Source organism: Panthera pardus, unplaced genomic scaffold (assembly GCF_024362965.1).
Source record: "Panthera pardus isolate Hobbes unplaced genomic scaffold, ASM2436296v1 HiC_scaffold_24, whole genome shotgun sequence".
Classification (NCBI taxonomy): Eukaryota; Metazoa; Chordata; class Mammalia; order Carnivora; family Felidae; genus Panthera; species Panthera pardus.
Window position 1 is genome coordinate 130,875,926 of NW_026526810.1, and position 27,113 is coordinate 130,903,038.

Below are 27,113 nucleotides of genomic sequence, written 5' to 3' on the forward strand. Positions count from 1 at the left end.
CTGAGACGCTGACTTACCTTAAGTCTCCTAGGAGACAAGAGAGGTCAGGGTACCGACTTACTTACAACAGGACACCATAGTTGTTGTTTTCTTTTAAAAAAAAATTTTTTTTAACGTTTTTTTATTATTGAGAGACAGAGCATGAGCAGGGGAAGGGCAGAGAGAGGAGGAGACACAGAATCCGAAGCAGGCTCCGGGCTCTGAGCTGTCAGCACAGAGCCCGGCACGGGGCTCGAACTCATGAACTGGGAGATCACGACCTGAGCCAAAGTCAGACACTTAACTGACTGAGCCACCCAGGCGCCCCACGGCAGGACACCATAGTTGTTGGGTGGGAAGGTGCTCACACCCATTCTGCCAAGGCATTCTCTTCCTGGAAGCAGATTTTCTGAGTAGCCAGACGGTCACAACTGCTTGGTGAACGCAAAACCAGGACGAGGCATTGGCCTCAGCTAGTGTGGTCTGTCCACCCCCGCCAGACCTGTCACGTGCTCTGGTTCTTCCCGACCAGGTGCACTTGCCAGGACTTTTGGATGGGCGGTGAATTTTTACCTCTGTGATTCTCCTTGACACATTCGCACTTCAGAGATATTAATATATTCATCCTTTCAGGTCTAAGGTTGGGAGGCGCTCTAAGGTGACTTTTCACTTTTCTGTCACTTTATAATTAAAGTCTCTGAAGGCAATTTTCCCTAAAATCTGAGCAGGCCAGCTCGTCACTAAGCATCCTCTCTCTATAGCTGTAATTTGGATAGACATATACACCTATAGTTTGGATAGACATATTTCCATATTACTTAAAAGAGCTGGTGCCATTTACAATAAAATGCCCAGGTACAATCTAAAGAAGATGTGTCAAACCTCTACACTGAAAATTATAAAACACTGCTGATAGTATTTAAAAATGAAATAAATGGAGGGATAAACTATGTCAATGGCTTGTGAAGCTCAATATTGTTAATATTCCAATTCTTTCCCCAGTAATGATACAGAGAGTCAATGCAATCCTAATCAAATTCCCAGTGGTTTTTTTTGTTTGTTTGTTTCATGGGAATTGATCATCTGATTCTGAAAAGTATTTGGTAACACAAGGGACCCGGAATCATCAGAGCAGTCTTTTTTTTTTAAATTTTTTTTTAATGTTTATTTATTTCTGAGACAGAGAGAGGCTGAGCATGAGTGGGGGAGGGGCAGAGAGAGAGGGGGACACAGAATCCGAAGCAGGCTCCAGGCTTCGAGCTGTCAGCACAGAGCCCAACGCGGGGCTCAAACTCACAGACTGCAAGATCTTGACCTGAGCCGAAGTCGGACGCTCAACCGATTGAGCTACTACCCCCCCCCTTTTTTTTTTTTGAGAGAGAGCAAGAACAAGTGCACACACCTGTGAGTGGGGGAGGGGCAGAGAGAGAGGGAGAGGGAGAGAGAATCCCAAGCAGGCTGCATACTGTCAGCACGGACCCCAACATGACAGGGGCCAAAATCAAGAGTCGGGTGCTTACCTGCTTAACCCGCTGAGCCACCCAGGTGCCCCCAGAGCAGGCTTAAAGAATGACAAGGAACCTGAAGGACTTCACTCTCCAGGTATCAAGGCTTATTATAAAACTACAGTAATTAAGATCAATGGAACAGAAAATATGGTCTTTCCTATAAATGGGGCAGGTCGTTTTAGAGGGTCATACGTTTAAAAAATCAACCAAAAAACCCCTCCCAAACCCAAAAAAACCCAAACCCTTGACCTCTAACTCACACTATATGTAACATTATTTTAGGATGCCTTGTGGACCTAAACAGGAAAGTCAAAGCAATAAAGCTTCTACAATAGAATAAAACATGAGAGGAGTTCTTCATAACCCAGGGGTGGGTGAAGATTTCTCAAGGAAATATTAAAAGAGTAAAAAGGGGGTGCCTGGGTGGCTCAGTTGGTTAAACATCCGACTTCGGCTCAGGTCAGGATCTCACAGTTTGTGAGTTTGAGCCCCACATCGGGCTCTGTGCTGACAGCTCAGAGCCTGGAGCCTGTTTCGGATTCTCATTCTTTCTGCCCCTCCCCTACTTGTGCTCTGTCTCTCTCTGTCTCTCAAAAATAAATAAAAATGTAAAAAAAAAAATTAAAAAAAAGAGTAAAAAGTCACGCTTCAGAATTAGGAAGATACTTGCAATGGATATACATCGATACGCACTGAAGATATAGGCCAGAGGACTTGTACTCAGAATATGTTAAAAATTCCTTACAAGTCAATAAAACTGACAGCCCAGTGTACTTATTTATTGACAATCCAGTTTAAAAAAAAGAAGAGGGGCGCATGGGTGGCTCAGCTGGTTAAGCCACCAAGTCTTGGTTTCAGCTCAGGTCACGATCTCGCTGTTCGTGAGTTCGAGCCCTGCCTCGGGCTCCACACTGGCAGTGCGGAGCCTGCTTGGGATCTCTCCCTCCTTCTCTCTCTCTGCCCCTCCCCTGCTCACTGTCGGTCTCTCTCACTCTAATTAAATTAATTTTAATTCAAATTAAGAATAAAATAAAAACAGGCAGGTGACTTGAGAAACCACTTCATCAAGAGGATATGTGAATGGACAATTAGCATATTAACAAGTGCTCAAAGCCATTACTCATGACTCATCAGAGAAAGACAAATGCAAACCGCAGGGGGATTCCACCCCAATGCCGCCAGACATAATGTCACAGACATAATGTCGCATGAAAGAAGTTATAAACGAGGGGGAAGACTCTGTGATTCCCTATGTGGGAAGCTGAAAAATAAATATAACTGGTCCATGGCGATAGAGGTTAAAATAGTGGTTATCTGGCAACGGTGGTGGTAATGATAGAGGGTTATTCGCTGGGAGGGAGTCTGCCGGGGCACGGAACATTTTCTGTATCTTGATTTAAGTGATAGTTATATGGGAGCGTACACAGGATAAAAATTCATACAGCTTGGGGCGTCTGGGTGGCTCAGTCGGTTGAGCATCGGAGTCTTGATTTCGGCTCGGGTTCGTGATCTCACGTTTCGCGAGATCGAGCCTTGTGTCAAGGCTCCGTGCTGACAGTGCAGAGCCTGCTTGGGATTCCCTCTCTCTCTCTCTCTCTCTCTCTCTCTGCCCCTCCCCCACTGGTGCTCTGTCTCTCTCTCAAAATAAATAAACTTAAAAAAAATTCATACGGGTCAATAGGGAGTCTTACAGAGAGGGAAAGCATAAAAGGCTTCATACTGGTACAGATTACCATATAATCGGAATTTAATAATCTTTTAAAAAGGAACCAGTGCTCTACCTTGAAAAAATACTGAAGTGGGGGCCTGGGTGGCTCAGTTGGTTAAGCATCTAACTTCAGCTCATGTCATGATCTCACGGTTTGTGAGTTCAAACCCCGTGTTGGGCTCTGTGCTGACAGCTCAGAACCTGGAGCCTGCTTCAGATTCTGTGTCCCCCTCTCTCTCTGCTTCTCCCCCACCCACTCATGCTGTCTCTCAAAAATAAATAAATGTTAAAAAAATTTTTTTTTTAAAGTGAAGTATAGCATGTGTCCTTAAAAGCTAAAAACAAAACGAAACAACTCCTTAAAATGCAGACCTCTTCATTGTCATAGAATTCCTTACAGCCCCTTCAGGAAAAAAAAAATACTATTTGAATTCCCAGTAAGGAATTTAGTCTTTTATATTTAAAAACATTTTTTTTTAATATTTATTTTTGAGAGAGAGAGAGAGAGGCAGAGTGTGAGTGGGGGAGGGGCAGAGAGAGAAGGAGACACAGAACCTGAAGCAGGCCCCAGGCTCTGAGCTGTCAGCACAGAGCCCGATGCAGGGCTTGAACCCATGAACCATGAGATCAAGAGAGCGAGCAGGGGAGAGGCAGAGAGAGGGAGACAGGGGATCCGAAGCAGGCTCCATGCTGACAGCAGAGAGCCTGATCGTGGGGCTTGAACTCACGAACTGTGAGATCATGACCTGAGCCAAAGACAGATGCTTAACCGACTGAGCCACCCAGGTGCCCCCAGAAAGAATCTGATTCTTAAGTACCAATATTCACCAGGCACTGTTTTAATGCTTTGGGCTTAGGGTAGTTTGAACAACACAGTCAGGGCTGCTATCTTCATGGAGCTTAGATTTTAGTGACAATGACAGAATACATAATAATAAAGAAATTAGATGGGGCGCCTGGGTGGCTCAGTTGGTTAAGCGTCCGACTTAGGCTCAGGTCACGATCTCAGGGTTCGTGGGTTCGAGCCCCGCATCGCGCTCTGTGCTGAGATCTCAGAGCCTGGAGCCTGCTTCGGATTCTGTGTCTCCCTCTCTCTCTGCCCCTCCCCCACTCGCACTCTGTCTCCCTCTGTCTCAAAAATAAATAAACATTAAAAAAAAAATAAAGAAATTAGCAAGGAAGTGCCAGTTATGCAAGAAGGATGATAATGCAAGGAAGCAGTTTAGACGAGGTGGTCCAGGAAGGCGTCCAGGAGGCAGTGACACTGGGCTTTGACAGGCTGAGCACAAGCCAGCTGTGGGAAGGGCCGGGACGGCAGTGCAGAGGGTCAAGCACGGAGGCTCCGAGGCAGCAAGGCGCTGAGCATGTTTAAGGAAAGAATAGAGGCCGGTAGGGTTGAGGCACAGTGAGGAAAGGGGTGGGGCCTGAGATGAGGTTAGAGGGAAAAATTAAAAATTAAGAGCCAGATCACGAAAGGCCTTGTAAACCACTTTGGCTTGACTTTCCATTTTGTTTTGTTTTTTTAAATTTTATTTGAGAGGGGGGGAGGGAGGGAGGGAGGGGGGGGGGGAGAGGCCGAAAGAGGAGAGAGAATCTCAAGCAGGCTCAGCACTGTCAGCATGGAGCCCACGAACCAGAACATCATGACTCGATCTGAAATCAAGAGTCAGATGCTTAACCGCCTGGGCCATCCAGGCGCCCCTTGACTTTGTAAGTCAAGTTTGGTTTTATTCTAAGAGCAATGGGAAGCCATTAAACTGGGTTTCCTGTGGGAGCGTCATAAAAGCTGAGTTATGCTTTCAAAGCCCAGCTGCTGTCTGGAGAAGGACCGGAAGGAAAGCGCTGCCACAATCGTCCAAGCCAGACGAGACAGTGGCGGAGGGGACGGAGCAGGGGGTGGTTTCTGATGGATTCGATGGATAGGAGTTGATGACGGGTTGGCGATTCTGCTTCAGTGTGGAAGACCATCGTGCTGCTGACCAAAGGCAGGGACTCCAGGAGGCACAGGTCTGGGGCCAGTTATAATCAACATGCTACTGTGGTTCTTCCTTTCATGCAAATGGTGGGGGACATGGTCTCTAAAACATAAACTAATGGGGGCACCTGGGTGACCCACTCCTGCTTTCAGCTCAGGTCATGATCTCAGGATTTGTGGGTTCGAGCCCCATTTCGGGCTCTGCGCTGAGAGCGGGGAGCCTACTTGGGACTCTGTCTCCCCCCTCTCTGCCCCTCCCCCGCTCACTTGGGAGGGCACGCGCTCTCGCGCTCTCTCTCTCTCTCTAAAAATAAAGAGACATGTAGAAAACACATAAACTAGGGGGTGTCTGGGTGGCTCAGTCGGTTAAGCGTCCGACTTCGGCTCAGGCCGTGATCTTGCAGTTTGTGAGTTTGAGCCCTGCATTGGACTCTGTGCTGACAGCTCGGAGCCTGGAGCCTGCTTCTTTGGATTCCGTGTCTCCGTCTCTCTGCCCCTCCCCTGCTTGTGCTCTCTCTCTGTCTCTCAAAAATGAATAAATGTGGGGCGCCTGGGTGGCGCAGTCGGTTAAGCGTCCGACTTCAGCCAGGTCACGATCTCGCGGTCTGTGAGTTCGAGCCCCGCGTCGGGCTCTGGGCTGATGGCTCGGAGCCTGGAGCCTGTTTCCGATTCTGTGTCTCCCTCTCTCTCTGCCCCTCCCCCGTTCATGCTCTGTCTCTCTCTGTCCCAAAAATAAATAAAAAACGTTGAAAAAAAAATTAAAAAAAAAAAAATGAATAAATGTAAATAAATAAATAAATAAATAATACATAAACTAATTAACACCTACAGGAAATTTTAAAAAGAATTTAAACAAAATACAGCTCAAGTGTACAATACTCATTAGATGAAAGTGTTTATGTTACTACTTTTACTTTAGTGACTCATAAATCTGGTTTATCTTGGTTAAAAAAATTTAAAACTTATGCACCATTAGTAGCCAAATGAATCATTGTAGTTTGTTAATGGGATAAAAAAACCTCCATATCAACATAGCATCTCCAATTGCCACCTCCTAAATGATACTGAAAAAAAAATCTAGCTAGTTTCAACAGGTCAAGAGGCTCTGCTCTCAAAAACATTTTTTGTGCATTTTTTTTTTTAGGTTTCCTTATTTATTTATTATTATGAGACAGAGTGCGCGCGCGAGAGAGAGAATGCAGGAGGGCAGAGAGAGGGGGCGAGAGAGAGAATCCCAAGCAAGCTCTGCACCCGATGCGGGGCTCGAACTCATGAACCGTGAGATCATGATCTGGGGTGAAATCAAGAGCCGGCCGCTTAACCCCATGAGCCACCTAGGCGTTCCCCCCTCCCATTTCTGTGCATTTCTTAAACTGGAAAGTACTGTGGACCTAGGAGAACCAGAAGACGTCTTCCCCCATCTGAGTAGCCAGTGGAAACAGGCACTGTGGTAGGGCGAGGGCCGCAGCCACGGGGTGGCAGCTGGAGGACCGGGCAGGGCTCGGAGGACAAGGCAAAGACGAACAGCAGGGTTACTGCCTCCACCAGCACACTGGAGACTGGTTCCATCCGACTGTCCCCTCTGCTTGGCTCAAGTTACGTCCTTAAGTGGGTCCTAAACACTGGGGATACGGGAGCACCTAGCTCATCACACACGTGTGAACTTTCGGGTGGATTAGACTGTAGTTGCTGGGTGTGTGTAGGGCGCTTCCTAACATGCTGAGCTGAAACAGAACTCCAAGATCCAATTCTTGCTTTCAGAGTTGAAAATCTTTATCTCCAGCCCTGGCTTCTCTCCTCAGCTCCTGAGACGTGTTTTCCATCTCCTGGTAGACATTTCTAAAGGTCCCACCGGCGTTTCAAAAAACTCCTACCAAAGTACTCTCGTGACCTTGTGCAGTCTCCCAATCATCCTCCTGTTTCTCCCACCTTCCCTAGAACCTCTGAAATCATGTGTCTTCCCCTCCCTCACCTTTCACATTCAGGATTAACTACATCTCCTGAATCTCTCTGAAATCAGTCCCTTCTTTACCTTTTTTTAAAAAAACTTATCTTGAGAGAGAGAGAGAGTGAGCAGGGGAGGGGCGGAGAGAGGAACACACAAAGAATCCCAAGCATGCTCTGCACTGTCAGCACAGAGCCCGACGCGGGGCTAGAACTCGTGAACCAGGAGATCATGACCTGAGCTGAAACCAAGAGTTGGATGCTTAACTGACTGAGCCACCCAGGTGCCCCTAACCTTTTTTCTTAAAAGTTTACTTATTTATTTTGAGAGGGGGGGGGGAGGGACAGAGAGAGAGGGAGTCACAGAATCCGAAGCAGGCTCCAGGCTCCGAGTTGTCAGCAACAGAGCCTGATGCGGGGCTCGAACTCACCAAGTGTGAGATCATGACCTGAGCCAAAGTCAAGGTCGGATGGTTAACCGACTGAGCCACCCAGGCGCCCATGGATCTCAAATTTTCAAGCTTTAAAGGACGGGTGTGCTACTGGGCCCTCAACCCAAACCACCTTGATGACAAGAGGGTAAGGGAGTAAGTAGAATTGAGAATCAAGTTCAAGTCCGTCTCCCCATCAGCCCTGTTCAATAGAAATGAGGGCCACGTATAGAATTTAAAATGTCCTGGTAGCCACATTTTAAAAACAAACAGATGAAATTCATTTTAAACGATTTTTTTTTTTATATATCCAAAGTACTATTTCAGTATGTAATGAATATAAGTATCAGGTATCTCATTATTTTGTTCCCAGTAAGACCCCTGAAATCTGTATTTTGCACTTACAGAACATCTTAAATGAACTAGCCTCATTCCCAGGGCTCAAAAGTCACAGGTGACAAATGACTATAGTGTCGGAGATTGCAGGTTTAGGTCCTGGACTTCTCCCATTGAGCCTTTAGTCCTAGATGGTTCCTCCTGCTAGACAGATGTCCTGTGAAAACAGGGAAGTCCTTTGCCAAATTTCCCCAGGCTCCACGAATCCATTACTAATCTACTTAAATAATTTAGAACTTCATCTTCCCCGTATTTATTTCCTTCCCGACCCTCCATAAGCCTTCCGCGGGACACTTTCGATAGCATTCTAATTCGAAGAGGGAAGGAGTATCAGATCGGCTTCAGGCACTTTTCTTTCAACCGTTGCTCCGGGGGAGGAGGGTGGGGTACGCTCCCGGGTCCCACCCCCAGGGATAGATCAGGGCCGCACAACACAGTCCTTGCTCAAATCCCAACGGTTACTGCCAGCGATCTTTCCACGTAAGTGCAGCAGCTTTATCGGTAAGTTCCAGGGCACCACTTGTTTGTAAAGATGAGCTCGTGCTCCAGAACTCGCCGTCATCACAGTCCTGCCCCGCAAACGGATTCATTCCACAAAGACTTCTAGAGCGCCTGCGTGCACACACTCTAGTGGCCAGAGGAGCCGAAAAGCTCGCCTAGGGGGACCCCGGTCTAGTAGGGGAGGAGAGTGTCCCAACCAGCAGCCCGAGCCAAGCACCCCTCCGGCGCCAACACACGCAGCAATCAATCGCCACAAGCCTCGGGGGCAGATCTTACTGCCGCTTGGCAGAACAGTACGAAGAGGCCGAGCAACTTGCGGCCACCCAAGGCACCGACCCGAGCGGCCCGGTCCCGAGCCCCGCGCGCTCGGGCGGCCCACGGCACACCCGTGGGCGCCTCGGTCCCCGCCAAGCGCGACCTCGGGCGGCGAGAACGGCGGCACCTCACAATGCGCTGGAAGCGGCGCCTCGCGCTCGGGCCCTTCCTCAGTCGTCGGGCCCGCGTCCGCGTCGTGCCCTCCGGCGTCCTCGCTCGAGGAACGGCCCGCGGCCCGGAGCCTCCCGCACCGCTCCCACCAGACCCCCGACCCTCGCCGCGGAAGCGCGGCGGCCCCGGGGCGGAAATTGCCGGACCGCCGGCCGCCTCACGAACTACAGTTCCCGTGAGGCTGCGCGGGGCCGGGCGGCCTCGGCGCAGGCGCGCGCACGGCGTGCGTGGCGGCGTCAGCAGTTCTAGAACGTTGCTGTGGTAGCGCTCGGGCGCCATGTTAGGACGAAGGGGAAGGAGGAGAAGCGCTTAAAGCGGCGGGAGCGGTGCGGGAGTGGGGTTGGACCCAGGGCTGAGGCAGGCCCCCCCCTCCCTCCCGCCTCAGTGGATCATGCCCAGGGCGGCAGCGGCGGCGGTTGCGGGGGGGAAGTGACTGGGCGGTGCCGGCGCAGGAGACGATGCCGTTGTAAGTGATTTGTATTCTGTTTTCTCTAGCACGCCGGCGGGGCCTTGGGGGCGTCGGGGGGGGGAGGGGGAGGGGGAGGGGGTGGCGCGAGAGCCGGGCCCTCGGCCCGGGGAGGGGGGCGGGAGGCAGGCGGGAACGGGGCTCTTCCTGTTTCCTCACCCGCTCGCCGCCGCACTTCCCCTAGCGCTCGGTTCCCGCTTCCCCCCACCCCTTCCTGGCTCCGCGGCCGTCGGGCCGGGGGGCCTTCCCCTTCCGGGACGGCCGGGGGAACCCGGACCTTACTGCGCCCGCTTCTCCGCCCCGTCCGAAAAAAAGGAAAAGAGAAAACAAAACAAAACAAAAAAGCCAATGCCTGGCGGCGGGGAAGGAAGGCCCTGCTGGTCGCGGGGTCGGCACACGGGGTTCAGGTTCGCTCTCGGCGTCTCCCAGGCGCGTTTCGATGCTCTCTTCCTGGTCTGCCTCCGCCGCGTCCCTCTCTTCCTCCCGTTTCCAGGATGCCCAAATCGTGCGCCAGAGTTAACCCACTTCCACGTCCCAGCTTGCACGAGCACTAGCTCAAAGCGCAGTTTCGAGCGTCGAGCCTTGCTCCGTGTTTGGACCCCCCCCCCCCCCCCCCCCCCCGCCCCCAGGCTTTCCCCCACTCAGCGAAGGGGCACTTGCCAGGGTGTGTGTCCTCCGCAGCGCGTTTTGTTGGGTGTTGCTCTGTTTTGTTTTGATAGGGCAGTCGGATGCATTCTGCTTGCCTTCTCCCTCCGTCTCTAGCGGTGCTTTACGTTTTTCTCATTGTGGACTTAAAGCTGGTCCATCCCCGCCTCTCTGGTCTCTCTAGGGCTGCGTCTTCTCCCTTGCTTCCCTTGTCGGGCGTTTTAAAAAAGTTTCTATTTTCTTTCTCTTTCAAAGAATGAGATGTAATTTGCGAGCTCATTGTTGGGATCGGAAGTAGCTTACAGTTGTTTTGTTTTGTTTGTTTTTCCTTTCTGCGTATATGCAGCAGTGTCGAGGCCTAAATAGTGAGACTGCATTTCTTGCATTTATGAAGGTTCAAGTGTAAGAGTGCTCCTCTGAGACTAGACTGAATTTTCTTCTTTGTGGTCCCCCAATGAACCATGTAATTGACACTGGAAGTTTTACTTAAATGCAAAATAAAGGTCTTCTGATTTCTAGACACCTAATACAGCACCACAGGTTTATTTCTTTCTTTATTTTTTAAGTAAAGACCATTTCTTTTTCGCAAATATCACTGATTACAGTTTTACAAGTTTATAGGTCTGTGTACTTGTGTGCGTGTGTGTGTCTTTACAGCCGAGGCCCTAACTTTGACACAGGCTTTAAGACGTCTATTGCTTTTTATACAGTATTTTTAAAAAGAATTTCATGCTCCTTCTCACCCGCTCCTGTCATTTTTAAAGGACCTGTCAACATTTCTGTAATGAGAATATTTGCTAGTTTTAATTAAATATGCAGACCTAAAATCTTGGAATCTGCAAGATCCCTGTTAATTGATTCATTCATCCTTTTAATGAAATGGTGGAAAGAGGCACTAGGAGCACTGATTTTTGTGGTATTTTCCAGTTCAGCAATTAAATGTTTTTGGTGATGCCATGTGACTTCTTTGTGTTAGCTCACGTCTTATTGCTGTGCTTGAAAAGCAACTTTATGATAATCATGGCAGTGTTACAAATTGGTCAGTGATAGGAAATGTATGCCTTGAAAGGTTTTAATTAGAAATAACATAGTTGTGTCTTTCTCTTTAGAAAATAAAAATAGTTTTACACCTACTTTTTCCCAGCATTCTTTGAGGAAGGGAGGTGTACGTTTTCTGTAAAGAGCTCAGAGCAAAAATTTTTTTGGAAGTAAGTTCAAATGTATAAAATGGAAGACAGAGTTAAGGCAGCAGATTCATACATGGATAATTAGCTTTCCAGTGTGTTTTTTGAAATGTTAACAGTAATGGCCAGCTTTTCATTAGCTGTCCCTTTCATTTTTAACCATAAGCGTAGTATACATTTAAGTAAACAACAGGAAGACCAGACTGCTTAGTTAAATACGCCTTTTTCCACATTGATTGGCTTTCTTTGTTTTTCATGTTCTGGTGTCACACTGTCTTTCATTTCATTTCTTTGAAGCTATGAATTGTGATTTCAGACTAGATCTTGTTTGATTTCCACTTGCAGTTTAGGGATGCCTGTCCTGTTAAATTTGGGTGGGTGGGAGTGTGTATAGACCTCACGTGAGTTGTCAGAATGGGTTAAATCAAAGAGTATTGAAGTTCGTTATAAAGCATTGTGAACAAGTGTTCCTGTTTTGTCTAAAAAGCATATGTAATAGCATGTGTAATTTTGAAAGGCTGGTCCAATTTAAGAGTCATGGTGATGGGGCACCTGGGTGGCTGAGTCGGTTAAGCGTCCGACTTCGGCTCAGGTCATGATCTCATGGTTCCTGGATGTTAGGGCTCTGGTCTGACAGAGCAGAGCTTGCTTGGGATTCTTCTCTCTCTGCCCCTCCCCTGCTTGAGTGCACTTGTTCGCTCACTCTCTCTCTCTCAAAACAAATAAATAAATTAAAAAAAAAAAAAAGCCATGGTGATGAAGCTTCCAGAAATTTTGGTAATCTTAGGATCCATCAGTACAGTGTTTCTCTGGTAGGTATTGTTGACATTTATGGCCAGATAATTCTTTGGAGGGGTCTGTCTTATGTGTTGTAAGGTGTTTGTTTGCTTATTCATTTATTTATTTTTAAATGTTTTTTATTCATTTTAGAGAGAGAGAGAGAGAGAGAATGTGAGTGTGGGAGGAGCAGGGAGACGGAGACACAGGATCTCCCAGGCTCTGAGCTGTCAGCACAGAGCTCTACACGGGGCTCAAAATCACGAACTGTGAGATCATGACCTGAGCTGAAGTCGGATGCTCAACCGACTGAACCACCCAGGCGCCCCCCAATTTTTTTTTTTCTTTTTTTTTTTACAATAAATTTTTGAGAGACAGAGCCACAAGCGGGGGATGGGCAGAGAGAGAAGGAGTCGAAGAATCCGAAGCAGGCTCCAGGCTCTGAGCTGTCAGCACAGAACCCTTCGCGGGGCTCAAACTGACGAACCATGAGATCTTGACTTGAGCCGAAATGGGACGCTCAACTGACTGAACCACCCAGGCGCCCCTGTTGTAAGGTGTTTAACAGCATCCCCGGCTTCAACCTGCTGGATTTCGGGAGCCCCACCCCCCATCTCTCCAGTAGTGACAACCGAAAATGTCTCTAGATGTTGCAGATGTACCCTGGCAAGGTTCTTCCATTGCATTAATAGAATATAATGCCCTTCTGGAAACTATATTTTGATTTCTGCCCTACCCTGTGATGGGCGGATCATTATTTGCATGAGCTCAGTTCTGGCTATCACACTTACAATAAAAAGATTTTGAGGAGAGTAACCATTGTCAGTGGCCTAGCATTCATATAACATTTAGAGAATGTTGTTGAAGTTACTGGAGGAGATATTTAACAAGATTTGGGGGAGACCATAGCTTTTCTCCCGCCTATTGGGGGCTGTCCAAAAGTTTCATGAAGTTCTAATGGATAGAACGGGGGCCGCCTGGTGGATGGTAGTACCAGCGATTCTCACAGTGGGAGCTGGGGGAAGGGGTGTCTCTGAGATCCTTTTAGGGAGTACATAAGATTCAAATTATTTTCATAATAGTGCTGGAATGTTATGTCTCTTACTCTATTGACATTTGCATTGACGGTGCGAAAGCTCTAGTGGGGAATGTTGTTCGTGCCTTAGGAAGAATCAAGGCAGAGAGAGGCACCATATTGTACTGGGAGTTCTTATATTTCTTCATCACACACGTACATTTCAAAATTTCTTGATGAAACAGTAAAACACGTTCATTTTAATCTTGACTCAAGTTTATGTCTCATATATGCCGTGGTAACAGAGGAAGTACACATGTATACTAAAAAGTTGCACACGTATGATTGATTTGTGAACTGCACTAGTGTTTTTCCTCACAGAGCTTTTTTATCTGAAAAAACAGATGATGAACCATGGGTTTTGACGTTTAACTTGACCGTGAAGTGATCCTGTCTCTTTAAGGAAAACAACTGACAGCTTTGGTGGCCAAATGATAAATTTGAACTTTGTGACAAAAGCTAGAATTTTGGAAATCTTGTTTGTGTCATCGTGAGCTTGACAGTTTCCCCAAAATTAAAAAAAATGTTTGTGACTAGATTGGTGGTGATATTAACGATAGTTTTTTTAATTTTGTGTAATAATGTGTCGACGTTTGGAAGATCTGCATAATTTTGTTGTAATAAAATTATACATTGGTAAAAAGTTCATTCAAAGGACTGGGTAGACCAATGGATTTTTTTTTGTTAAGATTTTATTTTTAAGTAATCTCTACACCCAACAGAGCGCTCGAACTCACAACCCTGAGATCAAGAGTGGCACACTGCACGGACTGAGCCAGCCAGGCACCCCTAGACTCATGGATTTTAATACAGCAGAGTACAGGTGGTTTATTGATAATAGTTTGAGCTTTCATACCGTAATCTTTCATAAGTTACCACTTGTGGAGTTTTGGTGTAGTATCAAAGAAGAATATCCACAATTATTTAAAAAAGCTGTTAAAATACTCTTCTCCAGTGAGGATGGTGTGATGCCAGGTTTTCTTCATAGGTGTGTTACCAGCACAACCTGTCAAAGGGATTAAATGAAGAAGCAGATAGGCGAATCCAGCTGTCTTTGATTGAGCCAGAATTAAAGAGTCTTGCAAAAATATAAAATAGTGGGATTGTCTCACTAAATTTTTTGTTTTGGAGAACAGTTTTAAACAATTATGTTAATGTGTAATAGGTTTCTTGCTACTTAAATACATAAACATTAAAAAACATATCCCAGTTATAATTCCAGTGCAGTAAATATTGGCAGACATAATCCATATAAGCAAAAGTTCTTTGGGGTCCTCAGTAAATCTTAAGACTTGTAAAAGAAGTCTGTAACCAAAAAGTTTGAGAACTTACAAATTGCTGCTGTACAGCAACAGCTAATAGCTTCCCGTCTGCTGTTTCCAATGGCGGTGCCATTGTAGCATCTCTGGGTGGCTTTTGGGCAGTCTGGAGGGATGGACACACAGTGGTTTAAAGACTTTTTTGTTGTCCTGGGAAACAATGCATAGATAACCTTTAGGGAAGATAACTTAAAAAAAATTTTTTTTTAATGTTTATTTTTGAGAGACCGAGAGAGTGTGAGCGGGGGTGGGGCAGAGAGAGAGGGAGACACACAATCTGAAGCAGGCTCCAGGATCCAGGCTGTCAGCACAGAGCCCGATGCAGGGTTCCAGCCCATGAACCGTGAGATTATGACCTGAGCTGAAGTTGGACACTTAACCGGCTGAGCCACCCAGGCACCCCTAGGGAAGATAACTTCTAACTTGGAGAGATTTTGGGTTTCAGATTTTAGGATTTAGAGATTTTTCTAATGAATTGCTTGCTGCCTAATAAATGTTGACTGTGGTTTTGAAATGTGGTATTTTACCTTAGGCCTGTTTTCAGTTCATGCTTTTTGATGGGGAAGTTAGGAGATAAGGTGTGGGAATTGAGTAAATCGGTTCCTATTCTCTGATCATTCCCACCTCCAGAGGTGAAAGTCTTCTGGCCAGAATGAAGCCATTTGGATTCCTAGCTATTTCCCATTTTGATGGGGTGGGAGGCGTGTTTTTTATTCTGTATGTTCATTGTTCTGATTATTCGGTAGCTTTTAAATAATTGCACATTCTCAGTTTATGATTCACAAAACAGCAACGTTACAGGAGGTATTAATTCCCTATAAATAAATTGAGGCTTGAAGTAGTTACTTATCCAAGGTCTTAAGGGTGCTTACATTGTAAATTGGGGCTTAATTCAACTTTGGGTTCCGTGTTCTGTTCTCATTCTGGTACTATACCATCTCCTCAGAAACTGTTTGATCAGCTCAGTTGGGATCTATTCAGATGTCTTAAGTAGAGTTAATTTTCAAGATCATATTTCTTGCGTGTAGAATATTTGAACCTCAAATTTTTTTTACTGCCGACATATATTTATTGTATTTGTGTATTATACATAAACTATAATATACTACAGAACCTAAGATCTTAGTATGTATTTTTAGTGTTATTTATTTAAAGCTACGTACAGCTTTACCAGTCTACAGGCTCCTATTTTGTGACGACTGCCTTCTGTGGAAAGTGTTACTTATTTTTTTTTATGTTTGTTTATTTTTGAGACACACAGAGCATGAGCAGGGGAGGGACAGAGAGAGAGAAGGAGACACAGAATCTGAAGAAGGCTCAAGGCTCTGAGCTGTCAGCCCAGAGCCTGACACAGGGCTCGAACCCATGAACTGTGAGATCTTAACTTGCCCGAATTGGGATGCTTAGCTGACTTTCTAGGTGTTACTTTTTAATCCTTGAGTTGTAGGTCTTCAGAATTATATAACATTCTCAATTGTGGAAATTTAAGGATTTGGGAAAGGGAAAAGTGTAGGGATTTTGCTAGGTAACTTTATTTTCTTTCTCTTCTGTCACAGAATTATCTTTCAAATTTATATTCCATCTATACTTTGTCCAGAAATCAGCTCTGGCATTTTATGATGGCTTTTACAGTTTATGGGTTAAGAATAGTATTCCTGTCATTTTGGTCATCAGAAACATTTTGTATTTCCTGCAGTTAATGTTTTATGCTATGACTATACACACACACACACTTCTATGTATAAGTACCTATGTGTGTTATAATACTGTTATAATACTATGTATTATATAGTGTGTATTATAAAACTATGATTATATATATGAACATGTATGTATATATGTTTAAGTTTATTTATTTTGAGAGAGAGAGAATCCCAAGCAGGCCCTGTGCTGTTGGCATAGAGCACAGTGCAGGGCTCCATCCCTCCAACCGGGAGACCATGACCTGAGAGATCAAGAGTCAGAAGCTTAACCAACTGAGCCACACAGGCACCCCAACAGTATATTTTTGACTATTCTTTTCTAATACATCTTTATGCTTTCTCAAATTCTGTTATATTTACATTGTCTTCATTTTCAAGTTGTACTTGGAAAACTGATGCATGAGTACTGTGGTCTGGCTATTTAAAAAAACATTTTTTTTAATATTTATTTTTGAGAGAGAGAGACAGGAGATGGAATGTGAGCATGGGAGGGGCAGAGAGGGGGGGAGACACAGAATCTGAAGCAGGCTCCAGGCTCTGAGCTGTCAGCACAGAGCCCGATGTAGGGCTCAAACTCAAAAACTGTGAGATCGTGACCTGAGCCAAAGTTGGATGCTCAACCGACTGAGCCATGCAGGCGCCCCAGGTCTGGCTGTTTTTTTTCACTGCTCCTAGTCTGTTGGGAGAGGGGGCAAGAAGGCAGTTGGAGGTGTCCTTAGGAAGGAAGAATAACTTGGCTATTATAATTGAGTGACAAGTACCTGCATAATCAGCCTTGCATTTCCGAAGTTTGCCTTTGGGATTCATCATAATTTAGTCCCTTGAGCATGAACTTACTGGACCCTGTGCTTACTAAATATTGGCTGATTCACTTGGAATACATATTTTAAGAACATAACAAGTAGTTCTAGATAATGTTTGGTACCGCTTAACAAAGAACACATGGCAGATAAATTAGTGATTCTTAGTCTAATTTCTTAGTGATCAAATACATTGTCTTGTCTGTATGCTTGACTAAGCTACTACTAAAATCAAAACACTCAATGTTAGGGGCGCCTGGGTGGCTTAGTCGGTTAAGCATCTGATTTTGACTCAGATCATGATCTCATGGTTCATGAGTTGGAGCCCCGCGTCGGGCTCTGTGCTCACAGCTCAGAGCCTGGAGCCTGCTTCGGATTTTGTGTCGATCCCTCTCTCTGCCTCTCCCATGCTCTCTCTCTCTTTCTCTCTGTCTCTCTGTCTCTGTCTCTCTCTCTAAAAAAAAAAAAATAAAAAAAATAAAATAAAATTTAAAAAAGCGTTCCACGTTAGACTTCTTGTGAAAGTAATTGTAATATTTCTGCTAAGGATTAATATTGAGTGCACATTGAGACATTTTAGAAAGATCCCTTATTCCTTTTCTGTCTGGTGTCCTTTTCTTCCTGTGTAATCCGGATGGGCACATTATGTTATGTTTAAGGCTAAAGCCTCTTTACTGCAAATCAGACTGTGGTGAAATGTTACGTTGAGTAAGTTTTTGTGACTTACCGATTGCTTCCAAAGAAGACTATTAAACAAGTTAAGCTTTCGATTTTAGCTCAAATAACTAAAACTAGGAAGAAATGCTAAAGTGTTTTCTATTGGCTAGTAGCTTGGGATTTGGAGGCAGTTGGCTTTGTTGGTACCATACGCCACGACATATTCCACATGCTCAGTATGAGGAAGCAGGGATTCATCAGTAGTATGAGCTTTGTTTAAAATTGGGATGCAGTCATTACACATTAACCGTTTGGGAAAACACCATTGGTGACTTGTCCTTTCCTTTTCTGTGTTCGTCATCTGCCTAGACTGCCTCCCCCCACCCCATCAAAGTCATTCAGAGTGCACACACCTCCTTAACGATTTTCTTTGGCATAGCTTCGATTCTTTGTTTCTGTAGTATTTATTTTAAGCTTTTACTTTGCACTTGTTTTTTAAGGATCCCAGACCAAATTTGAGATTGTCACCCAGAGCAGAGACAATTTTTATATTCCTGATTTTAGTGTTGTCTTTCATAACATATTTAGGAATTCAGTAAATTCAGCCTAATAAATACTATGCTTTCTGGCAAAATTAAGGTAAATGAGAAAAAGAAGCTTTTAGAAAAACTGGATTGGTACAAAGTTTTATAAACTTGAACGCTTTAGCAGTTTTCTGGAGCAAGAAAATGGAGCATGATTTTCTTTGTATTTACTATTTCTGATCACAGTATTGCACTGAAAAATCCATTTTTTAAAATGTTATTTATTTTTGAGAGAGAGATGAAGCGCAGTGGGAGAGGGGCAGAGAGAGAGGGAGACACAGAATCCAAAGCAGGCTCCAGGCTCCGAGCTGTCAGCACAGAGCCGGATGTAGGGGTGTGAACCATTGAACCCCGAGATCATGACTGGAACCAAAGTCCGACTAACTGACTGAGGCACCCACTTGCCCTATGAAAAATCCGTTTTTTGAAACTTTGTTTATTTCACTTTAAAAGAATGTGCTTTGGTTAGCATAAACTGATTTTAAAAATCTAATAATCAAAATGCTAATTATTGTTTTCAATTAAACATTTGTTTGGTGTTCCTTGCTGCCAGGGAAAATTTTTAGGGGATGATTTTGGCCTTCTTACTATCACTAACTTAATTTTATGGTGAATAGTAGAATTAGATGATTTTGCCTTTTGTAGGACATCATTAAGTTTGTTTTTAAAAATAATTTCACAGTGCTGAAACAAACCTTTAGAAAGTGCAAAGTGAAATTCTATCTTAGTTCTTTTTGGTGTGTTTTTATGCGTTTATAGACATAATAAATTTTTCAATATATAAAACTGTTTTGTGAAAGATGTATAAAGACAACTCAGCATAAAGGTTACAATTATAGTTAAATGCCTGGGTTCTTATTCTGGCCCAGTGAATTTAGGTAAGCCGGTGTATTTGTTTGTTTCTTCTTTCCTTTCCTTTATGTTTATGTATTTTGAGAGAGAGAGAGAGAGAAAGAGAGAGACCGACCGTGAGCAGGGAAGGGGCAGAGAGAGGGAGAGAGAGAATCCCAAGCAAGCTCATTGTCAGTGCTATCTCACGAATTGAATCACTGAGGTCAGGATCTGAGTCAAAATCAAGAGTCTGACACTTAACCAACTAAGCCACCTGGGCGCCCCTACTTTCTTCCTCTGTAATATGGAGACAGATACAGTAGAGTTGCTAGGAACGATTGGGAATATTGCAAAGTGCTTGACCCGCTACCTGGAATATATTGAGGTTTCAATAAATCCTATTGTCATAATTATATTCCACAGTTTATTTCACCTGATATAGTGTGACCATTTTTGCACGCTACTACGTGTAATAATCACCTTTTTCTTTTTATATGGCATTGTATTACATTGTAAGAATGTAGTGCAATTAATCAGTCCTATATTACGTTAGTAGATATTTAGGTGGTTTCCAGTTAGTGCATTGTATACAGTGCTCCACCGAACAGCCTTGGGTATCTTTTTGTATTATTCCTATGAGGAAGGTCAAATTCCGGAAGCTGTGGGGTCAAGGAGGTATTTAGATACCAAGCATTCCCCCCCCCCCCCCCATAGGGTATAACCCTGGGATAGACACTGTTCATTTCAAGTTTATTGTTGCTGTACAGGAGTTTGGACCCATATTTGGCCTGTCTTATAATCCATTGTACCCCTATCCTAAAGTGGGTGGAAATTTGGATTTTTATGTTCTATTTCATATACTAAAACTGTGTGGTGAGTTAAAGAGAACATGTCTCACAATTTCAGGGCCTTTTCTTTGAGTCTTGTGTCCTGGTATCTCTAGTATTGCTAAAGGTGAAGTTTCTTGGATACAAACTTTTTTTTATTTTTTTATTTTTTTTAATTTATTATTATTTTTTTAATGTTTATTTATTTTTGAGACAGAGAGAGACAGAGCATGAACGGGGGAGGGCCAGAGAGAGAGGGGATCACAGAATCTGAAGCGGGCTCCAGGCTCCGGGCTGTCAGCACAGAGCCCGACGTGGGGCTCGAACTCACGGACCGTGAGATCATGACCTGAGCCGAAGTCGGATGCTTAACCGACTGAGCCACCCAGGTGCCCCTGGATACAAACTTTTAAAGTTGATACATGCATCTTTTATTTTAATGAACATTGCCATATTGCTTTTTAAGATGATGTTCACTTCTTCTGTGATTGCGAGGAGTGCTCATTTTCTTACAACATTACCAATATTGTAGGTTTATAATAAGTCTTTCATTTTTACCAGATGTATATCGTTGTTTTTCTGCAGTCTGACAGAAAAGTGTTTGTCCTGATTTACTTGCCTGATTTGCAGTGAAACTTTCTAGTTGATTTAAAAAAAAAAAAAACTCTTGGGGCGCCTGGGTGGCTTGGTCGGTTAAGCGTCTGACTTCGGCTCAGGTCATGATCTCACGGTCCGTGAGTTCGAGCCCCGCGTCGGGCTCTGTGCTGACAGCTCAGAGCCTGGAGCCTGTTTCAGATTCTGTGTCTCCCTCTCTCTCTGCTCCTCCCCTGTTCATGCTCTGTCTCTCTCTGTCTCAAAAATAAATAAACGTTAAAAAAATTAAAAAAAAAAACTCTTTATGCATTATGATTCAGCATAGGTTGCATGTATTTTCCTCACTTGTTTTAACTTTGATACATTTTTGTTACATAAAAGCTAGAATATTTTTACGTAGGTAAATCTTTTTGTGTATGATTTTTGAGTTTTGTGTATCTTAAACATGGCTCTGAAAATAGTGTTCTTAATTTTTTTTAACTTTGAAATATCTCTAATTTTTCAATATTTTGAAATAATGGCATCTGAAATATACATTTTACAATGAGTAACTGAACCCATTTGAATATTCCATACTTTTCTCACTGACTTGAAATGGTTATTCGTATGATTTGTACAAAGATTGATCAGACTTCGGATATATGGGCACAAAACAAGTTAACAAATCATACTATATTATATACTTACACTATTTGAGTTAGCTTTACAATCATGTACCCTAGTGGTTCTTGATATTTCAGTGTGTACTGATTAAATCAGATGTCTAAACTTTAGAAATAAATATATAGCTGAAATAAGCAACCTATAGTCCTCTGCTAGTTTCACAAAAATGTTGATATTCTTTCTAAGTACCTAAATATTCTACTTAGAACCCTGTCTTGGATAGCCTAGCATTGGGAAAGGATGGACTTTTGAGTATTGGTTTAAAACTTCCTATGCTTGGAAACCGTTCTTTAGTGTCGTGGGTGTGTTACAGTTTTTAAATTCTAGTTTGCCATCCGATGGAGAGAAGAGAGGTCCAGCTTACTGGTAATATAACTAGTGGCAGAAGTGAGACTAGAGTGATCTGTAACTAGTAGCTGTGAAGTCAGCCCTGCTTCTTCTTTCTATTTATCAGATTGCTTCTGAGTTGAGAGCAGACTTTGTAGACAGAGTTTTGGATTCTGTTGTCTGGGATTCTATTGTCTGAAGTCCTAGAGGTTTTTAAGGAAGCTGTGTTTTAGGAAGATACGCTTGGTAACCGTATGGATGGTGGACTGGCATGGCAAGGGAGAAAGGGGCAGGACAGGTGCCAAGAGTCAGAACTAGAATAGTTGGAGTGGAATTGTTACACAGAATGTTAGAACAAAACAAAGTCAGAAGGAAAGGTGGGCGTGTGTCCTGTGTAAGCTTTGCCTCGATGAAAAGATTTTAACTATGGTAAAGGAAATATCCCGTGTCCTAAGGGAGAAAAAAATTGTGAACATACTTACCGCTGTGCTCCCCCACGCCCTCAGTGTGCCGCTCTGGTGTTCACCAAAACAAGCGGGGTAGGGGAAGTAATGTTTTGTTGTCTTTTGTGATTTTGAGAGGGGTCAAAATTTGTAAATGTACTGTAAGTACATATACAAGTATGACTTTATACCTTGCTCCGATCCAGAAAGGATTAAGACGGAATGCTTTAGTTACATGTGAAAAACCAGCAAGATGTTTGCATTAAAGATCGGGTGAAAAGCGGGGTGCCTGGGGTCATGATCTCATGGTTCGTGAGTTCGAGCTCCGTGTTCGGCTCTGAGAGCTTGGAGCCTCCTTCAGATTCTGTGTCTCCCTGTCTCTGCCCCTCCCCTGCTTGGGCTGTCTCTCTCTGTCTCTCAAAAATAAATAAACATTAAAAAAAAAAAAAGATTGGGTAAAAAGGCAAAGTAAGGATAGAGATCTAAAACAGCAAGAAATTAGGATAAACTTCTTACAAACAGTGATACTTGGCTCATTGTAGAGAACTTGCTGAATGGCCACCAGTTTCACTCTCAGAATTCAGAGTGTCCTAAAGGCAAAGATAAATCACGTTCCTGAGATGAAAATAAACTGCTCTTTAGGAAAAGCATAAGTGTTCTTGATAGTAAAAACCTGAAAGAAATATTAATGAATCACAAATACTGTGGCTCTGTATCTAATGTGGTTTTTTTCCTCTTTGTTTTCATAATTGTAGAATTTTTATTTTTTAAATTTTATTTATTTTGAGAGAGCACACACGCACGCACTCAGGCATATGCAGGGGAGGGGCAGAGAGAGGAGAGAGAGGATCCCCAAAAGCAGGCTCCACCTGTTGGTGCCGACCTGATGTGGGGCTCCACCCTGTGAACTGTGAGATCATGACCTGAACCGAAATCAAGAGTCGGATGCTTAACTGACTGAGTTGCGCCCCTAGAATTTTATTTTTAAAATAGAATAATGTCTGAAGAAAATTAAGTACCGGCAAAAATGTCTCTAGAAAGTGATAGATAATGGGCAGATGTCTAATGTGTTCGAGAATGGGAGGAAGAGCTTTGTGTTCTGGGGATTGGTAGCTGTCCGGTGAATTGTTCCAGCAGAGTGTGTATTTTAGTTTTGTTAGAAACAGAACAGCAAATAAAGGATCCTTTAAATTGTTTTATCAGTCTACTTGATTTCTAATTTAAAATTGAATGGCAAACTCGACTTTCTCCATTTACAGTACAGTCATGGCTAATGTTTCTGCTTGGGACATTTTGGACATTCAAAGCATATGGCAGCCTGGAACTCCCTAGTCTAGCTACTTAAGCTAAGATTAAGTCATTTTTATTGGAGGCACAGGTGTCTTGTAACTTTCATAACATATATTTCTTCTTTTCGTTTTATTTGGTTGTGATTTATTTTTATTTATGTGTTCTTGAATTAGTATTATGTTCTATATGTATACATGTATAGATATGTACGTTTTTTCCTGAATTAGATGGGATAAATAAATGTGATTTTATTTTAGATGATGCGACTATATTTTGAATAGAGTAAATAGAAAGTCATAATTTGCATCTGATATGTTTCCCTATCAAAATGTTAATGTGGAAACTAATATAGAAATCAACATTTTTTTTCAAATTAGGGTGAGCAAACTTGATGTGAACTTAGAAATATGAGTCTATATCCTGATGTTCTGGTGATATTGTTGATGTAGACAGGGCCTTTCCAAGCATTGTTTTTTTGTATGAGAATGAAAAACCTTAATATTGAGAAAGAAAAACATGGGAAAGATAAGTGAGCCTTAACCTCACAGAGAATGGGTACTCATAGTTTGTTGATGATCCCAAACTCAGCTGGTAATGGATTTCACTCCTTCAGACAGGAATGAATGCAAGAATCCTATTACTTGCTCAAAACAAAAAACAATACAATAGAGGCTTATTACCTGAAGTTGTGAAAACATGAATTCAGTTCAGACTTGACGCGAAATCTCTCCTTACTTGAATCAAGTCTAGCTAAAATGAACTTTATACTTATTTTCATTTCTGGCTCTACTCATGTTAAAATCTTTTTTTTTTTTTTAATTTCTATTTTTATTTTATTTTTTTAATTTACATCCAAGTGAGTTAGCATCTAGTGCAATAATGATTTCAGGAGTAGATTCCAGTGATTCATCCTCTATGTATAACACCCGGTGCTCATCCCTACAAGTGTCTTCCTTAATGCCCCTTGTGCGTTTAGCCCATCCCCCCACCTACAGCCCCTACAGCAACCCTGTTTTGTTTTCTATATTTAAGAGTCTCTTATGTTTTGTCCCCTCCCTGTTTTTGTATTATTTTTACTTCCCTTCTAAAATCATTTATAAAAGTATTTTTGATCCTGGGGTAGTCATGAAGGGTGCTAGTTTGCTTGGAGAAACTCCTAGGAAGCAAGAAAAATATGAGAGTGAATATATATAATCTCTTCGGGATATGTGGTTAAGTGTGCTGTTTTTTCATTTAATATGTAATTTACCGGAAATCAGAGTAGTGTGTGAAGGAGAATTCTCAAATGGTTACACAGTTTTGAGGGTTACCTTTTTGTTGTCAGTTTTGTGGAATCTGATGATAACAATTTGTTTATTGACAAAAGCACGCACTAACCAGGACATGATGAATGCATTTATTGGGTTAATTTTGTATATTTTAATCATATGAGATGCTACATAAATTTGGAAAATAGAACATTAATGTAAGGTATAAGTGCTTGGTACTCACGTGAATCCCCAGCTCTGTGAATTAACATGGCTTTTGCATAGGTCTGCAGTTTAGGTTACAGGAGTAGAAAGAAGGATCTGACATGAATTAATTGCTCTAACAGGTATTATATCTGACATACTTATTTAGTAAATGTTACTATAAAACCTGAGTTAAAATGGAGACAGTGCATAACTGGACCAGGAAACATTGACTAGATGATACACAGACCAATGGCTAACTTAGAAACAATCAGGATGGCTGTCCTGGCATCCTTAGGTCTGTGTTGGTATCAGAAGACAAAGTATAGAACACAGCCCAGCGTTCACAGTATAAACCAGAACCCAGTGGACAAGTATTAAATGCATAATGGAGCTTCCTGCATGGGACTCTTGCATTTGGCATGTTGCTGCTTAAGCATAGTACTTCAATTTTTCTTTTTTGAACTTCAATTTTTTTTTTTTTTGAATTTCAATTTAAAATATACATATTTAGAACTTGGAAAGAAAAGGAGAGGTGTGTATGTGTGTAAAACGAACACTTAATTTTTTAGTGAACAGAGTTGGGAAAAATAATTGATCCAGATGTTATGTTCTTTCCTTAGCCCTTTCCTCATTTTGTATGTTACTCGATTTTTTCCCCCCTAAGGTTTATTTATTTATTTTGAAAGTGAGCGAGCTCTTACATGCAAGCCGGGGAGGAGCAGAGAGAGTGGGAGAGAGGGAATCCCAAGCAGGCTCCTTACTGCCAGCACAGAGCCTGATGGAGGGGTCGGGGGGAGGGCCCAAACCCACGAACTGTGAGATCGTGACCTGAGCCGAAGTCAGACACTGAGCGGTCTGAAGTCACCACTTAACTGACTGAGCCACCCAGGTGCCCTGGACTTGTTAGTTTTTAAATGATAATTGTGTTACTTACCTTTAGAGCTGTTGTCCATTGACTTAGAATTATTTTAACAAAAAATAAAAAACCACTGGTTTCATTGAAAAATTACTGGAGTCGAATTAATTTCTGAAAGCATTTCAAGCATGCCATGCCTTTTTTTTTAAGCCAGTTATATTAAAATCCTACTGATTGTAAAAATTGGGAATTCCTCTTAAACTGGAAAAAACTTTTAGACTAGCATCACTGTGGAAGTGTGAACCTCTTATCACAGATGTGTAAGGTTTAGTGTGAATATAGTGCCTCCCACTCTACAAGTTATGTTTGTTATTTGCCCTGTATTTTCTGAATTTTATTCATTGTGAGTCAGGTACTAAGTTCTATTTGTGGGGAGTCTCTTGCATTGGTTAAATGGTGTTTTTGTAGCTTGTTAATCGTTGCTTTAGAAATAACTATGTAACAGATTTTGGCTCCTTTTCCCCCCGAAGTAAAATTTTTTTCAGAAATTCACTATACTCCAGATTGTATTTTCTCTACCAGTATGTTTGATCTGGATTTTTCCAGCTTATTTAGATACTTAGGTAGTGGCAAAGTTAAACTCTTTGGAGTGGGAAGAGAAATAAAGTTTTCTTTTTTGCTCACTTGCTTTTGGTTGGTTACTTTTTGTGCTAAGATGTCTTTGAGAGGAAGCTTTTCGGGTGGGCAGGGAACCATCTATGTTTAGCAATGCGTTTTATGAAAGCGGTTCTAGTCCAGGATTTGTTTCAAATTGTAGAACTTCTTTGGCAGTAATTGTATCCAATTTTGTTTGCAGTCCAGTTACAACGCAGGGATCACAACAAACACAGCCGCCACAGAAGCACTATGGCATTACCTCTCCTATCAGCTTAGCAGCCCCCAAGGAGACTGACTGCCTCCTTACACAGAAACTCATCGAGACTCTGAAGCCCTTTGGGGTGTTTGAAGAGGAAGAGGAACTGCAGCGCAGGTGAACTCACCCGCCCGCATGTGTTTCTTGTCGTGTATAATTTTTTTATTACTGTAATAAACTAGTTTTGAGGCCTTAACCTACTCAGAAAGCCAGAATTCTCTGAAATTGGTCTTTTTCAGACAGCAGCAATACTTAGCAAAACCTCTTTTTTCTACATAGAATTTTATTCCCTTAATTTAGAATTTTGATCCTTTTGGGTTATTACAGTACAGATTTGTCAGAAGGGGAGTGGCTGCCTCAGCTGAAGGAACGTCTTGGCCAGCGTGACGTTGCCTGCCTGCATGTCGATCCCTACCGTGTGCTTACTTTCTGGAACTTAAAAACTGGTTACAGTCTGGGGAGCCGCCTATTGAGCACCGATTCTCATTTGAGTTAGTAATGAAACAGCTTGATACTTGATTGATATTTGCTCTTTTCAACAGGATTTTAATTTTGGGAAAATTAAATAACCTGGTAAAAGAGTGGATACGAGAAATCAGTGAAAGCAAGGTAAGGTGACGTATTCGTATGTGAAATAATTTGCCAGCTGAACACAGCGGTAGTCTTAAGTAACCCCGTTCTTCCTAGAATGGACTTAGTCTTCACTGCAGAGTTTGTTTTAGACCATTGGTTTGATATTTTGTTTCTAGTTATTTTGAAAGCTGGGAAAACAACTGA

General features: G+C 42.9%; 1 protein-coding gene across 8 annotated transcripts in view; it reads left to right on the forward strand.

Moving 5' to 3' along the window:
- Window positions 1–9,211: 9,211 nt before the first annotated feature.
- The window catches only part of PAPOLA (poly(A) polymerase alpha), a 61,572-nt gene continuing 43,670 nt past the window's right edge, over window positions 9,212–27,113 (forward strand). For 4 of the 8 annotated variants that reach the window (XM_019462213.2, XM_019462218.2, XM_019462217.2 and 1 more), the window contains exons 1-3: window positions 9,728–9,801; window positions 26,280–26,453; window positions 26,879–26,945. In XM_019462213.2, the coding sequence (XP_019317758.1) occupies window positions 9,743–9,801; window positions 26,280–26,453; window positions 26,879–26,945 (300 nt within the window). In that variant the 5' untranslated portion in view covers window positions 9,728–9,742. Of the gene's footprint in view, window positions 9,395–9,724; window positions 9,802–26,279; window positions 26,454–26,878; window positions 26,946–27,113 lie in introns of those variants that run through there. The other 4 variants (XM_053889779.1, XM_053889781.1, XM_019462216.2 and 1 more) reach the window with 3 other exon arrangements.